This window comes from Amphibalanus amphitrite, unplaced genomic scaffold, assembly GCF_019059575.1.
Source record: "Amphibalanus amphitrite isolate SeventyFive unplaced genomic scaffold, NRLGWU_Aamphi_draft 001502F_arrow, whole genome shotgun sequence".
Taxonomy (NCBI): Eukaryota; Metazoa; Arthropoda; class Thecostraca; order Balanomorpha; family Balanidae; genus Amphibalanus; species Amphibalanus amphitrite.
This window is the reverse complement of record NW_024882995.1, coordinates 44,760-60,863: the sequence shown is the minus strand read 5'-3', so window position 1 is coordinate 60,863 and position 16,104 is coordinate 44,760. Positions and strand designations below refer to the sequence as shown.

The following is a 16,104-nucleotide window of genomic DNA, read 5'->3' as shown; positions in this document are numbered from 1 at the left end:
GGGCGGTGAATGTGAAGACGGTAGAGTCACGGTGATGCGCAGTGAGGCTGGTACATACCCGCTATCCGCACTGACGGCCGCCGCCCGGTCTGTCCGGCAGGCTCGCCGGCCCCCGAGGTGCAGTGGCTCCGGGATGGCGCCCCGCTGCCGGCCGACGCCGCGCCCCGGCTGGTGACGTCACACGAGCCGGGCCGCGTCACGCTGACGGTGGATGACGTCACCGAGGCGGACGCCGGCCGGTACACGTGCACCATGAAGAACGCCGCCGGCACGGCCACCAGCACCGCCGACCTCGTCGTCAAAAGTAGGCGACTGGGCGCACTGCCGGCGCGGGGTCATGGGCTAGCCGACAGAGACCGTTAGATGATGAGGCCGAGTGTCTAACTCTAAAGAGAGACTCAGTCGAATTCGTGCAATAATTTCGCATGAGGGCTGTTCACGGGCCCTGTGTGCGATCGGACCGCACACAGCCTCCAAGCTCCGCCCACTGCGTCCCTACGGCAGCCTTCCGTCACCGCACACAGCGACCGCTGTGGCCGGTCGGGACTGGCCACAGCAGACCGTCCACCGCACGCAGCCGTGACGTCAGAGCCGCCTACCCATCCCCTACCCCCACGCCTGCTGGACGCACCGCACACACCGCACGCAGCAGTGTGCGGTGTCCGTGAACACCCCAAAGTTCAGGAAATGTGTCCTGCACGTGTACATATTCCGCTGATGCTGTGGTCCACCTCCACCCACTAGTGGCCCGTTCGCCGGCCTGACTGACCATCCCCCCCCTCCTCCCCGCAGAGACGGTGTTCCCGCCGGTGTTCGACCACCGGCTGAAGGCGCAGGTGGCCCAGCCGGGCCAGCGGGTGTTCCTGGAGGCCACGGTGAGCGGCACGCCGAACCCGCAGGTGGTCTGGAGCCGGGACGGAGCGCCGCTCCACCCCGAGCGGCACCGCGTCAAGGAGGAGGGCAGCCGGCACATCCTCGTCATCGAGACAGGTCAGTGGGGACGGGGAAGGGAAAGCGTGGTCTCCCCACAACAAGGGTGAAAGAAATAAATACATTTGGCGAGGCAGTTGGGGTCATGCTGTCATGCAGTAGGTTCATAGATCGATTTATTATTATTTCATTCGACCCGTGTATTGTAACAGAAAATAAATGCGGAGACCAGAGTGGATAAACGAACAAACTGAACACATTGCTTCCCATAAGCAGTGCTCGTCACTCGGTAGGGATTTCGCTCGACGTCTAGTAGATGACGGGCCGGGTGCGCTGCGCGCGCTGCGACATGTCTCCGAGTGGCCTGCTCTGGTCGAACCCTGTGTAGATGTAGCGGGAGGCGCGGCCCTTGAGGGTGGCGCCGGCGCGGAGCCGGCAGCCGCCGCCGCCGCGGGGCGTGTAGGCCGCCGGGGAGGGCACCAGCTGCTGCTGCCGGCCGCTCATGTCCACGTGGCGCAGTCCGAGCGGGTAGCGGGCGGCGCGCGCCAGCACCGGCCGCGGCGAGTAGGCGTTGGGCGCCGGCGTCGGCTGGGCCGGGCCGGCCGGTCGGCGGCCCACCAGCGGGAAGCCGCGTCGGGTGCCCGGCGGCTCGTGCGGCTCGTAGGCGTTGGGCGCCGGCGTGCCGCCGCCGGCGCGGGCCGCCTTCAGTCCGAAGCTGAAGGCGGGCCGCGCTTTGGGCTCCCGGGGGAGTCTGTAGGTGGCCGGCCCGACGGCAGGGGGCGCGCCGCTCTGGCTGGGTGTCAGCTGTCCAGCCAGGCTGAACGCCGGAGCTCGGCGGCGCGCCGGTTTCTCGGGCGAGTAGGCGGCCGGTCCGGGTGTCTCCTGCGCGGGCGACTCGCTCTCGAACGGCCGGAACGTCATCTCTGACTTGCGGGACGTGCCGGGTGGCATGGTGTAGGTGTTAGGCGGCGGCGTGGGTGACGGGCCGCGCGGGTGCAGCCGCCGGCCGATGGTGGGCGCGTGGCTCGCGGGTGTCACGGGGACCGGGTCGTGCGCGCCCGGCCCGGGGAAGTCGCGGGTCGGCGGCGTCACCGGCCGCGGCCGGCCCGTGAACGAGTGGCGCGGCCCGGCCGGAGGCGCTCGCACGTCCCGCGCGCCCGGCCCGGGCCCGGCCGTGCGGTCACAGACGGGCAGCCGGGCGGCCAGGCTGTGGACGGGCGCCGACGGCAGGTGCGCCGTCACCGGGCCGTAGACGGGCGCCGGCGCCGACACGATGCCCTTGTCGAGCGGACTGGGCAGGCCGACCGTGACGCCGGCGGCCGGCACCGCCTTCAGAGAGGTGCGCGCCGGCCGGCTGGCCACGTCCCCGACGGTGACCAGGTGGACGGGGCCCGGCGAGCAGCGGTAGTCGGGCGCGCTCAGACGCGGCTTCAGCGTCACCGCCAGCCGATGCCGGCTGCGCGTCTCGCGCAGGTTGTAGGAGGCGGCGTTGGCGGCGTCGGCGGGCGCCGCGCGCTCGGCGGGCCGGCCGACCAGCAGGTGCGCGGGCGCGGCTGGCCGGTGGGCGTTCAGCTCGGGCAGCTGGTAGTTGGCCGGCCCCGGGGTGGGCGCGCACAGCGCGGTCAGCGGCCTGCCGCCCGGCGCCGGTATAAACTCGCCCATGGCGTCACGGCGGCCGGCCGGCGCCGCCTCCGACTCGGCACCCATAGCGGCGCACCAGTCCGACCTGGGCCTGCTAATGTGCTCGCATTATGATGAATTGCGATTAGCTTAGTTTCTTGTTTCAGCTGATTAACGTAAATTTTCACTTATGATGCAGGCTGCCCTGTATTGTCTATGTGTGATTGCACCCACCCCTTTACCCCACCCCTTAAAAACACAATCGAAACCAACCCGCTACAGCTCCATTGAAACTCTGCTAGGGTCACTAGGTAACTGAAATTTGCAGGTAATTATCGGTAATTATAGGTGATTTCTGCAGGTAGCAAAGTGTTGTCACCGTGGTGTTGTCATCTCAAATAATTCCGTGCTACATTATCCAAGCATCCTCTGCCGCGAAAATAGCGTAGGTACCTGCGTAGATAGCGTAGGTTTTTTGCACTTCCAAGTTCCAAGCCATGTTCAGTAGGTAGGTATTTACATGTTTTATCTAAGGCAAGTGAACACAGCCGTATTCATTTTTACCGTGTCTATGGTTTTGTTTCGGCAGTGACGAGGGAGGATGCGGGCAAGTACAGCATTCGGGCGACGAACGCCGCCGGCGAGGCGACCTCGATCGCTGACCTGGTGGTGACGGACCAGGTGCCGCTGCTGGTGGAGCGCCGGCTCACCACGCAGAACCTCACTGAGAAGGAGGTGGGTCCGCCGGTCCAGGCCCCGCGCGGAGACGGCCGCCCCGTCCCCTGTCGTCTCGGTCCGTCCCAGTCCGCTCCCGTATCCTCCCCGTCCCCATGCACTCCGTCAGTGTCACATGTTCCATCTTCCGTCTCCCGTTTTTAGCCTCGACCCTGTCACCTTTTCTGTCGCGTTCTTTCGCCTGTCGTAATTTCCTCTCTGCGCCATTGCTTTTCTTAGTGTACGGAATTTTGAGTGCGAGTATGGTGTATGGTATGGTTTGGGGATGGTCGGTCATATGGTGAGGGGTCTTCTTACGCGTTTTTTATCCACCATGGGCTCTGTGTTGCATTGTCCTGGTGTCTCAGAATGCTGATGAGTGAGGACTTACTGGGTTGGTGGTGGCCTGTCTTTCTGTGTGGTAAACATTGCAGCAGGTATATGCACAGGTCTGTGTGGGCATTCTGGAGTCACTCTCGCCACTGATATAGGCCCGATTTCAAGTTATTTGAGCCCGTGCACCTGCCTGCGCACTGTCTGGGTGGGGTGGCAGCACCGGTGACGGTCTGTTGTCTGTTAATCACCTGCACCGTCACCACCCTGTATAAAGCACCACACTGTGTTCCAGAACTTCACTTTCACGAGGAAGTGGCGAAAGTAGCCGGGCCGGCGCCTCAGCTGGCTCGGCTATGGCCACACCAGAGTCCCGCCGCGCCTCCCCAAAGCCGCCGTGGCTGTGCTAACTGTTCATATTCTGCTCCCCCCTAGTATAAGGCGACGCTTGGGCAGAGCAGTGTGGCCTGCGAGACGGCGCCGGCCGCCCCTGTGCCATCCGTGCCTGCCCCGGCCGCCGCTCCTGCCGCGCCTGCCGCCGCTGCGCCGGCCGCTGAGCTGAGTCGCCTGGAGACGCGCTCCCGACACGAGCTGCAGCAGCACAAGGAGCTGCGGATGAGCACCGGCGGCGTGTCGGTGGACCTGGCGGCCGCCGGCCGGCCCGAGCCGCCCATCGCCAGGCAGGTGATCCCGCAGACGGACGACGCCCAGAGCGACGCCACCAGGCAGAGCCAGCTGACGCGCCTCTCGGAGATCGCCGAGATTCCCGAGCCGCCGCCGGCGCGCCGCAGCGTCAGCGAGCTGAGGAAACTCGCCGAGGAGAAGATCAGGGAGGGCGAGACCGTGCAGGAGAAGGTGACCAAGACCACCGTCAACCGAGAGCCCAGGATCCCCGAGCTGACCGCGACACCGCCGCCCGTTCAGCCGCCGCCACCGACTGCTGTGAAAACCACCACCACGTCCCACGAGGTGAAGTCGCACACCCTCCGGCAGACCACCGAGACCTCGGTAAAGCAGCCGCCGCCGCCGCCGGCGAAGGAGCCCCCGAGGCCGGCCCCGAAGCCCGCGGTGCCGCCGCCGTCCGCCCCTGCCGTCCCGGCGGCCCAGCAGCCGGCGCCGCCGCCCGTCCAGTCGCCGGTGTACGGACGGACGGCCAGCGAGGCTGCGCTCACAGCCGAGCAGCTGGCCGTGGGCCGGGCGGCCCCCGCGGCCGCGGCCGCCCCGGCGCCGCAGGTCCACAGCGGAGCCAGCCTGTACAGGTTCCCGAAACCGACTCCCGTGCAAACCACCCCGGCTCCAGCTCCATTGCAAACCCGTACTCCAGCTTCTGCCCCAGTATCTGCTCCTGCTCCTGCCCCGGCTCCAGCTCCAGCCCCAGCCCCGGTTCCAGCTCCAGCCCCGGCTCCAGCCCCGGCTCCAGCTCCTGCTCCTGTTTCAGCCCCAGCACCCGCGCCGCTGACGTACGTATCCCACGCGGCTGCGGCCCACCAGCCGTACAAACCGCCGGTCCCGGCCCCAGCGACGGTCACCAGCGAGACGACAAGGACGAGCAGCGAGCAGCGCGTGACGAGCGAGCAGCGCGTCACGAGCAGCGAGCACCGAGTCACGAGCGAGCAGCGCGTCACGAGCCGAGAGGAGCGCGCCGGCTCCGCCACCGAGCCCGGCGAGCCGCGCCGACAGCCCGGCGAGCGGCTCAACAGCATCAAACGCAAGCTCGAGTCTCAGATCTCGGAGGTGGAGACGAACGGCTCGACGGCCGAGCTGCGCGGCGGTGTGTGTGTGCTGCCGACGCGGCCGGCCGAGCCGGACCGGCCGGCACCGCCGGCTGCGGCCCCCCGGCCGGTACCTCCGGCGGCGGCTGCGGCTCCGCGGCCGGCGCCGCGGCCCCAGTCGGCCGCCGCCGAGCCGTTCCAGCGGTTTCCCGAGCTGGAGCCGTTCCCGTACGCGCCGGAGCGGCCGCGGCCGGCCTCGGCCCGCGCCACCCGACCGCCGCCCACCCCCACCCGCTTCGTACCCGGCAAGTTCGGCGAGAGCGACCACGAGAGCGACTACGACGAGCGCATCCCGACCCGCTGGCAGGCCGACGGCTATGAATACATCGACCGGCGCGAGATCCAGGTGAGCCTGCCGGCGGCGGCGCCGCGGCCGGCCGACGCCGCCAAGCCACCCACGCCGCCGTCCCAGTTCGACATGCCGCCGCAGATTGAGCTGCCGCCGCGGCCCAAACTGGACACGCCGCCGGCCGCCGAGCCGCCGCGCGACCCGACTCCCGACCGGCCGCGCTTCACCAAGAAGGCGCCCGTCGAGACGCCGTGGGTGCCCACCAAGCGGCCAGTGGCGGCGGCGCCGGCCGGCCCGGCCCCGGCGGCGGCGGCGGCGCGGCCGCAGTGGCCGCCGGTGGAGCAGCCGGACGGTGGCCCAGCGGCGCGGCGCGCCTCCCAGAGCTCGGAGCCGGAGCAGCCGCAGTACCGGAGACCGGCCTGGCCGCCGGCGCCGGCCCCCGTCCAGCCTGCCGCCGCGCACACCACCACCACGCAGCAGCAGCAGGCCGCCTGGAGCCAGCGACGGACGGTCGAGACGAGCGCGGCCCCGGCGCCGCCGCAGCCCAGAGTCGGCGTGCCCCACAGTCCCGTGGGACTGGTGTCCCCCGGGCCAGCACCGTTCGTCCCGCCGGCAGCTCAGCCCAGGGTCGGTGTGCCCCAGAGCCCTGTCGGACCGATGTCGCCCGGGCCGGTGCCTTTCTCGCAGCCGTCGCCGCAGCCGCGCGCTGGCGTCCCTCAGAGTCCGGTGGGCCAGGGACCAGTGCCGTTCGGCCAGCAGAGCACCGGCTACAGCCGCCTCGAGAAGCGAGTCGAGAGCTCGTCGTGCGAGCGCCGCGCCGGTCCGGCCGGGGTCCGCCTCGCATCGCCCGTGTCCCCGCGGCCGGCGGCGCGCGGCCTGTCCCCGCGCCCCTCGGCAGAGGCCGTCACCATGCAGAAAATGTGGTCCACCAAAAAGTCGGAGAAGCTCTCCAAGATCTGGCCGCCGCCGGCGCAGGAAGACGACCGGCCGGCGGGCCCCGTGTGGACGCAGGACGAGCGTGACCGGCCCTCGTCGGCACTCAGTCTGGGCAGCAATGTGGAGGAGCGAGCCTACGAAAGCGCCGGCTACACGTCCGACTTTGCCGGGTACGCCTCGGAGCCGGAGCTGGCGGCGCTGGCCGCCCGCCGGCCCGACCCGTACATCCAGCAGAAGGTGCTGCCGCAGCCGCAGCCGCAGCCGCAGCAGGTACAGCAGTACCAGCAGCAGCAATACCTGCAGCAGCAGCAGTACCAGCAGCAGAGCAGGACCGTATGGCAGCAGCAGCAGCAGAGCACTGTGCGTCAGGTCACTCAGCAGCAGACTGCGGTCGGGGCCCGGCCGGCGCAGACCGTGTTCCGACCGGTGCGACCGTCGCCGTCCCCGCAGCGCCAGCTCGGCCCGGCGGCCGCCGCGTCGACGGCCACGTCTGTGACCAGTTTCAGCAGCCGCCAGGAGTTCCACAGCAGCCGCCAGGTGGTGCGGCAGCAGGCGCCGGCGCCGGGCGCGCCGCGGATGCCCGGCGCCGTGGGCGTGGTGCCGCACCAGTCGCCGCGGCCCGCCCGGCCCATCCGGCCCAAGTCGCCGCTGGTGCTGAGGGCGGCGCCGCCCGCCCGGCCGCCGTCCGCGCCGGCCCCGGCCACGGCCGCGCCGGCCGCCGCCGCCGCCCGGCCCGCCACCAGCACGCCCACGTCGGCCGCGTTCGAGCCGTTCCCGACGCTGCCGCCGTTCCCGTACCGCGCCGAGGAGCCACGCGCGCGGCCGCCACGTGGACCGCCGCCGCGCATGCCCAGCAAGTTCCAGAAGGGAGAGATGCGCGAGTCTGACTTCGAGTCCGACTACGAGGGCCGCATCCCGGCGCGCTGGCGTCCGCAGGACAGCGGCGACGAGGAGCCGCAGTACCGGGCCGTGCGCGCGCCGCAGCCGTCCCCGGCCGCCGCCGCCGCCGCCGAGGAGAGCTCGGACGTGATGGGCATTCCGCTGGCGCGGCCGGCGCCGCCCGTCACGCCGCCTCGCTCGCCGCCGCCGCGCCGCTCGCCGCCGGCGGTGCGCCGCTCGCCGCCGCGGCCGGCGCGCGAGCCCGACTCGGGCTACACAGCAGACGCCGAGAACACCATCCGCCGCCAGCGGACGTCGCTGTACTCGGAGACGGCCGACGCGACGTTCCAGTCTCAGCGGCCGGCCGACGGCGACGAGCCGCGCTCGGAGTCGCCGCTCTCCGTGTCCAGCTTCCCGGAGCAGGGCAGCGACGCGGCGCCGCCGGTGCGTCAGGTTCGGCCGCTCTCTCTGCTCGCTAGGTATCTGTCCTGTCTGTCCGGTTGCTGACTCACTGTGGCTCACAGCCCCGAGCTTTCCTGCGCCGCTGGTTTTGCAGCGTCCGGCCGACACAGCCGTGGCCGCCGCACGCACTGACGCTGAGTTCGCATGGCTTCCCCCGCCGCCGAGTGCTCTCTGTATCCAGGCTAGAGCTTTGGAGTGACTACCCACCGAGTGTGCATGGTGTCGGTTGTCTGACTGCGCCTGATCAACCACCGCTACACTGCGCCAAAACCTGACTGAATCCATCGCAGGCTGCGCTGAACGTGGTGTGACCTTTGTTTAGCTTTGGTCGTCTTTTTTAGAATCTCACAATAGATCCCATTTAGTGTTCATAGAATCCTAGTCGAGACTGCCCATGACTTATTAACTGAAGGCACGTGCTCTAACCCTTTTATCGCAATTCATAGGAAGGAGCCGAAATAAGCTACCCGTATCCATTGTAAAAGCTCATGCCGTTGTAAAGTAACGATAAAAAGCAATGAGATCTGGACTCAAACGCTGTTAGAGCGCTTCTTTGGCTACGTTTGCCCTAACTGACGGTAGAAGTTCAAACCAATAGATATAGAGTAGTGGCACGGTACTGTTTAAGTTTAGAAAATGTTTCCGCTATTGTATTCCCAACTACATCAGTCGTTTACCGCTTGATTTGTGTTTTTGCGTTATCTCAACGATTTTGATGGCTCGCTTACAGTGCGAGCTCTCACTCGTAAACAAGCTATCGTTGCCATCCACATATGAGCCCGACTGGGTGGTCCGGTGAGAGGCCCGCGCCGCTCAGAGGATGTGACTGTGTGTCTGTCTGTGTGTGTCTGCTGCAGAAGGATGGTGTCGCGGCTGACTCGGCTCTGGAGGCGGCGGCGCTAGACTCGGCCGTGGCTCCGCTGGCTCACTGGCCGGCGCCGCGGCCCGCTGAGCCAGCCGGAGCTCAGCAGCTCACCCAGCTGAGCCAGCAGCAGCAGCGCACCGTCCGGACCAGTGACGTCACCGACCATCGGTCCAGTGACGTCACCGGGCCGGCCGGCAGAGCCGCGAACGGACAGCCGGCTCCGCCGCCGTCCGTGTTCAGACAGCTTAACGCCAGTGAAAGTATTCAGCGGATCAGCGAGCGGCTCCAGCAGACAGCGAGGCCGCCGTCCCCACCGCGGCAGGTCAAAACACAAACCAAAACCACCACGGAGAGCCTCAGCCGGCAGGTCAGGACGTCTGTCAGCACCTCCGAGAGCGCGGTGAAAATCGCCGACACCCCCGCTCCGCCGCCCCCTGCCCAGACCTTCTACAGCGCTACCACCTCGGCCACATCCAGCCGGAGGGAAAACGGCCCGGGACAAACCCCCCAGACCAACGGAACGTCCGGTACACAGATCAGCAGAGCGAGAACGGAACAGAAGTCATCTGTGAGTAACCAGAGATCCCAATCCAGCTCGCAGACGAGCTCCAAGATGACATCACAAATGACCTCTCAGATGTCCTCCCAAATGACATCTCGTTTGACCTCACAAACAACCACACAAATGAGCTCCCAAATGAGCTCTCACCAATCAATAAACCAGTCGTCTCAGCAGTCCCAGAGACTTTCTCAGCAGACTTCCGAGCAGAGTTCCAAGCAGAGCTATCAACAGACCTCCCAGCAGAGCTCTCAGCAGAGCTCCCAGCTGAAATCCCAGCAGAACTCCGAGCTGAAATCCCAGCAGAGCTCCCAGCAGACCTCCCAGCTGAGCTCCCAGCCGGCGGCGCAGGGCCCCGGCCGGACGGCCGTCGCCCCCTCGCCGCCAGTGCCGTCCAAGTTCGTCCGCGGCGAGATGCGCGAGTCCGACTACGAGAGTGACCTGGAGGGCGGCATCGCGGCGCGCTGGCAGCCCGGCGCGGCGCGGGCGGGCGGCGCCGGCACGCCAGGCTACCGGCGGGTGGAGTACCGCGCCGGCAGCGCCGGGCCGGCCGCCGCCGGCCGCGGCCGCTCTCCCACGCCGCCGTCCCGGTTCGAGTCGCCGGCGGCGGCCCGGTCCCAGCCGGCTCCGGGCGCGCTCCAGACGGAGCCCGACTGTGAGCCGGCGCCGGTCGGGGCCGGCTCCGTGCGGCAGACGACCAGCACGAGCAGCCAGCTGAGCCGGCGGACCGTCACCGAGCGGCGCGAGACCACCACCGCCACCCGGGTACGTGGCCGGCGCTCACTGCAGCTCTGAGCCGAGAGAGATACGTGCTGATTTGTTATTTCTTAAACATTCTGTCGATTTGTAGTAATCGTGACATGTACCCCTGATTAAAGGGCAGAATGAGATAGTCATTCCAACGTTTTCAGATTCCCTCGCCGACGCCTCCGCCGCCCCCATCGACGACCTCCAGCCAGCTGGTCCAAGAGGTCCAGCGGCAGCAGCTGCTGCAACAGCAGCAGCAGCAGCAACAGCAACAGCAGCAGCAGCAGCAGCAGCAGCAGCAGCGGAGCGCGGCGGGGAGCCAGCACACCGACGCGACTGGTGAGTGTGATTCCTGCACCTGTCCAGTCGTTCTAAGCCGTATACTCGTAGTCGTTCAAGTGGTTGTATGGTTTCCTGAGCAGGATCATTAACGTCGCTCAGAGCAATGAATTAACGAAGGTGGCATTGTGCTTCCTGTTAGATCCTTTGGCAACAGATTTAATCATTGTGGCTTGTTTGTGATTGCATGCGTTTGGTGCCGATTGCCTAACTCGTATCCCTTTTGTCTGTCTTCCAGAGACTCTGTCCCGGCAGTTCAGCGAGATGCGCGACACGTTCAGCTCCAAGGTGCAGAGGCTATCCAAGGAGGTGCAGTCGGAGCGCGCCGCCCCCGCTCCCGCCCCCGCCCCCGCCGTGACGGCAGGGCAGGGCGGCGCCGGCCAGCCACCGACCGACAACGGCCGGCCGATGTCGTACCGCAACGAGGACCGTGCCCGCGACTGCGGTGAGTGCATTGACCGGCCCGGGACTGTGGTAGGTGAGCAGATCGGTCCGGCGCACTGCGGTAAAGGTAGGTATATGGTGTCTGTGTGACTGCGGTAAATGAACAGGGCGGCCCGGTACTGCGGTGAGTGAATGGACCTGTTAGGGGACTGAGGTGCCAGGGTGGGCCTCCGTGAAACTGGTGAGTGGGTAGGTCGGCCCGGGACTGCGGCTGATGGATGGGGCAACTGTAAGTGATAGGGTGAGCGATAGGGCAGCCGGTGTCTTACCGGAGGAAAGGACTGGCGAGTGGATAGGCCGGTCTCGGGACGGGTAACGCGGGCGCTGACCGGCACATACTCCACTCTGGGAACACTACCAAAGGATACCGTGGAAACCGGAAGACGTGCTGTGGCCTGTGAGACACTGCTTTGGTTGTGTTTTGATTACAGGGTTGCATGTATTTTAAATGGGAGGGATAAAGTTTAGTTGAGCTAAAGTCTTCCGAGATTCGGCCCCCAACCCTCGGTCGGGTCCAGCCAGCTTCAATCTTACGTCGTAAACGTCTGCTGTAGTCAAGGACATGGATAGCATTTCAATGGCGTTGCGAACTTCTAGGCACGAAGCACATCGACCAGGACACCGGTCTGATCTACTTCAAGTACGACTTCGGGTACGAGTTCGGCGTCATCCTGCCGGGCGAGAGGCCTCCGACCGTCGACATCGACCCGTCGGCGGCGGCGGCGCGGCCGGGCCCGCCGGCGGCCGAGTCGGTCCGGCCGGCCGCCTCCACGCCCGCGCCGCCCGCTCAGGAGCTGGACCGGGCGCAGCTCAGCGAACTCGTCACCGCCGGACGGCTGCGGCCCGAGAGCGCGTTCGGCACGCGCACGCCGCCCAACGCGTTCGTCGACTACCCGGCGACGGACGGCGAGCGTTCCGAGGGCGAGGAGAGTCGGCCGGGCAGCCGGCCGGCGCCGCGCGGCATCCTGCGCCGGCCGGCGCCCCTGGTGCCGCCCGCTCCAGTCGGCAGTGAGTGGTGCACGGACCGGTCCACCGGCCCGGGTGTGCGGTGCGGCACGGACGGACGCATGGGTCTAACGAGAGCCGAATAATGAGCCGGAGAGACGCGGCGACGACATGCCGCGAGACCGACCACGGAACGAGCACGATACAACGGCATGGGCGCAACGTGTCTGCATGACCATGTGATTGTTCTGTGTATGTGTTGCCTGCTGTTTTGTCATCTTTTATTAAGCGTGATTTTACATCCAAATGTGTTGTGTCATGTTGTTATTCTTTTCATTTCGACATGCTTCTTTATTAGTATGTCCTTTGCCAGCATGACTTACCTTGTCATGACATGTCTCGTTGTCTGAGGTGATGAAGTACTAACTTATCAGCATGTAGATTTAATTATGTGATCTGAGGCCATCAATATGCTATAGATGATGAAGTTAAACACGACGTTGATTCCAACCGTATCCCAGCCGACAGTCACCCGATCCACACTAATTACAACCATGCGTGGCCCATCGACCGGCACAACTATTCGTATCGCTACTTTCAATCACATCTACCCGTCTCAGTGTGCGACCTATGTTACTGGCCATCCCGCATTCCCTTTGACACAGTTGACCCACGCCTCCCCCCCCCCCTCACCGGCCACCCGGTGTGCCAGTCTCTGACAGCGCCTCCCCGCCCCGCCGCAGACGGCGCGCAGCAGCCGCCCGTTCTGCTGAAGCCGCTCTCGGCCGTGTACGTGGTGCGCGGCGCGCCGTTCGAGCTGCGCTGTCTGGTGGAGGCGGCGCCCGGCCTGCGCGTGGCCTGGACCAAGGACGGCCGGCCGGTGGGCGCCGGGCCCGGCTCGCCGTACCGCGCCGACTCGGCCGGCGGCCTGTGCCGACTCTCCGTCCGCGAGGCGTTCGCAGGTGAGACTCCTGTGGGACTGGCTGGCTCATGGAGCTAATATCCCACCGAATAAATGTATCGCTCACGATTTGTTGTCGCCGTTGTCCGTAAAGCACCGCCTACGTCGCCGATCATGCGCGCGTCGGACCGCCTGTCGGCATTCCAGTCCTCTATATGTCTGAACGTGTGCCATCTGCGCCGCAGAGGACGCCGGTGTGTACCGGTGCGTCTGCACTGGAGAGCAGGGCTCCGTGACGTCAGAGGCGGTGGTGACCGTGTCCGGTGAGCCCTGAGGAGCCGCCGCACCGCACCGCACTGCACTGCACCGCACTGTGCCATAGAGCACCGCGCCGCACCGTGCCCAACACTACTGCACCGCGGCGCAGCGCACTCGGTGGATGGGTTCTGGTCAGTACTGCACTGCACTGCACCGATCCGCACTGCACTGCACCCGGGGTGCTCCCCCAGCGCTGATAACTGCACTGCCTGATTTGAGAACCAGTGGGGTGTATTTGTACCTTTGTTGTTAGCGAGGAGCCGTACAGAAGATGACATGTTAGGAGACTGGGGAGGTGGAACAGGGATGTCGGGTGGCCTGTCCCTGTCGTCTGTGAAGTCCAGTCGTGCCAGGTACTGCTCCGTGGCCGCGGTCAGGTCAGTCATACGTACCGAGTTGTTGGGTGTTCAGGGGGTGGTGGGGAGGAGCGGACTGCCCGCCGCCGCCTGGGGTTCGCCGCGCTGCTAGTCACTGTTGGGCGTGTCGCCGCCGTTTGTACCGAGCTATGTGTGGTGTGTCCTGTCCGCCGGTCAGTAAGGCTCTGCTAGGGCCACCCTGTCTGCCCGTCTCCGCTTTGGTGCTCGTCCCTCGCCTATGGGCAGCTAGATCATGGATGTAAATATATAACGCGTTCTCGTGTTTGTGTGTGGACTGTTGTGTGAATAGTGCCGCCCCTGCGCACAGCGGGCCCGTGTTTGCTCCTGGCGCCACTATAAGCTCTGTAGAATGTTGTTGGTAGACGAAGGATATATTATATACAGTGACATGTCAGTTACTAATAAAGCTGCAACTAGCTGGCGAGATCTTAGTGAGGCCCGTGTTGATAAATACGACGACTGCAATAGCAATACACCGTCTCTGATCAACACTGGTTCCGACTCAAAGTCACGGAGGATCCCCGGTTGAACTTACAACTCAGACAAGTACTTGATCAGCTGCGCATTCAGCAAGAAAAGAAAAGAAACCTTTACCACCTCTGCCACTGCGATAGTGTGTTGCGTAACACGTGAATATATCCACACTCAACTATTTTCGTGCCTCTATACCTATAACAAGCATCCATTTCCTGTGTTTCAGGCGTCCCGCATCCACGCACATCCTTTCCTCGAGAATGTCAATCCGGCTGGACTACCTATTCCCACCCTGGATCACGGGATTCTCGGCCGCCCACCGACTCTCGTTCGGCCGCGAGTGGGACGGAGAGCGTCGGCCCGCCGCTGCGGACCGTGAGTGTGCGGCGGGTCCGGTACTTCTGCCGGAGCGTCCTGTGCCGTCCGCAGCCGCTGCCCGACTCCTGCCCTGGAAATTCCCCCGAAAGAAACATACAACATTAGTGGTAAGTGAGAGAGCGTGGTCCAGGAGATGCTAACAGGCTAATCGTTTCTGGTAGGGCTTTTTGTGGCATCATTCAAATGATTGGAACATCAGTTTTGCTTGCTTGTTTGTTCCTTTTGTTGGATTAGGCCCTTTCGGTCCATTGAGACCATTGCAGAGTCAGGAGGATGATAAGAAATAGGGGGAGAGGCATTGGTCTGGGCAGGCACGAGATTCACCGGGGCTGAGCCCATCCCAATAAACAGGTAGACCAGCCCCCAATTACTCTCTGCACCCGGCTACGGGTGTGCTCCCTTTAGAGCAGCGGTGCCGCTCCAAGGGAGCACCGTTTGAGATCAAGTTGCCTGCCTGTCTAGCCCGGACCGAGGGTTACGGCGTGGATAAGAAGGATTTGAACATTCTGAAGATGAAAACGACGGACGGGACATTCTGAGGATGAAAACGACGGACGGGTGAACATCAGCTGGTGCACACGAACCCTGCTCCCTCTCGTGTACCTACTCGTATATATCGGTTCGTTCACCCCGTTCCGGCTCGGATCTTGGCGTTCCGTATTCGGCGGCCGTGCGACGGTATTCTGAGGTATCACTAGTGCCTGCTCCCGTCGGTAGATGCCGGTGAAGAGCCCGTCTGGCCGCGGCGCGCCCCTCCGTGGGCGTTGTGGTATTTATTTTTACCCGGTTCAGTGTTTTGGTAGCAGCGGCTGCCAGCTGGTGGCCCGGCCCCTGCTGGTGACTCACCGCGTCTGCCCTGACCGGCGAACTGCCGCCGCCCGCCCGGCCCCGCACCCGACCGAGATCGGGTGCTCCGTGTGTAAAAATACCCCAGCGCATCAGACTCTTCGCAGCAACGGGTGCTGATCGCTTTCATTACTTTCTAGACACAAAGTGGGGCCATTGATCAATGTCACGTGGACGTCGGTGCATCATTTCACCTGGTTTGCACAGCCATGGTAGATCGTTTGATTTATTTTCGGTTTTGCTTATGGCAGCGTTGAATGCCAGTGTTTGTACGACACAGATTTCAGACGACACATCGTGCTCTGCCTCGCATCATCGGACAAATCATCGACACCTGGGTCGCCCCGCTCTGGCCCCTGGATCGCCCCTCTCTGACTCCTGAGTCACCCGCCGTCGGTGCGTCTGGCGCTGCGTCCGTCTGTCAGAGCCGGAGTCCTTCCGTCTGGGGCGGCGGTCAGCCGACGGACGGCCGGCCGGCCGCCCGTCTGACCGGGCCATGTCATCCGCGCAGCAGTCGACGGACAGCCGTGACTCAGTCGGCCCGAGAGCCAGCGTCGAGTCAGAGGCCGCCGAGTCAGAGGCCGCCGCCGGCCAGCGGCGACTGAGCCGTCTGCAAGGCGGGCGGGGCGGTGCATATGTTGCAGGCACTTTAGAAAATCAGTCATTTTGTAAAATGCCTAGGCATTTTACAAAAAGACGGCTGTTTGAAAAATGACTGAACGCAACCAGGCTTTTTTCAAAATGGCTAGCCATTTTACAAAATGACTAGGCATTTTGCAAAATGCTTGACCAGCATGGAACGTAGATCCCACTACAGATACTATGGCCAACAGTTTTTGGACGTCTTCCTATACCCTATAGGTACGTGTTCAGCCTGTAGCTGATCGATTTGAAGCTCTGTGATGACTACAATGCTGAGTAACGACCAGGTTGAGTTGCAGACTCGGCTGTAGCATAAAGCATTGTTTAGTTATCG

The 16,104-nt window shown here is 64.6% G+C and overlaps 1 protein-coding gene across 3 annotated transcripts in view; it reads left to right on the top strand.

The window, feature by feature from the left end:
• LOC122373478 (muscle M-line assembly protein unc-89-like) overlaps positions 1-13,919 on the top strand; it is a 56,235-nt gene extending 42,316 nt beyond the window's left edge. For 2 of the 3 annotated variants that reach the window (XM_043351580.1, XM_043351583.1), the window contains 9 exons: positions 101-304; positions 793-990; positions 3,140-3,285; positions 8,793-10,124; positions 10,271-10,445; positions 10,684-10,890; positions 11,487-11,897; positions 12,578-12,796; positions 12,981-13,919. In XM_043351580.1, coding sequence (XP_043207515.1) covers positions 101-304; positions 793-990; positions 3,140-3,285; positions 8,793-10,124; positions 10,271-10,445; positions 10,684-10,890; positions 11,487-11,897; positions 12,578-12,796; positions 12,981-13,069 — 2,981 coding nt within the window. In that variant the 3' untranslated portion in view covers positions 13,070-13,919. The remainder of the gene's footprint in view (positions 1-100; positions 305-792; positions 991-3,139; positions 3,286-8,792; positions 10,125-10,270; positions 10,446-10,683; positions 10,891-11,486; positions 11,898-12,577; positions 12,797-12,980) is intronic. The other variant, XM_043351582.1, reaches the window with a different exon arrangement.
• The last annotated feature ends 2,185 nt before the right edge of the window (positions 13,920-16,104 follow it).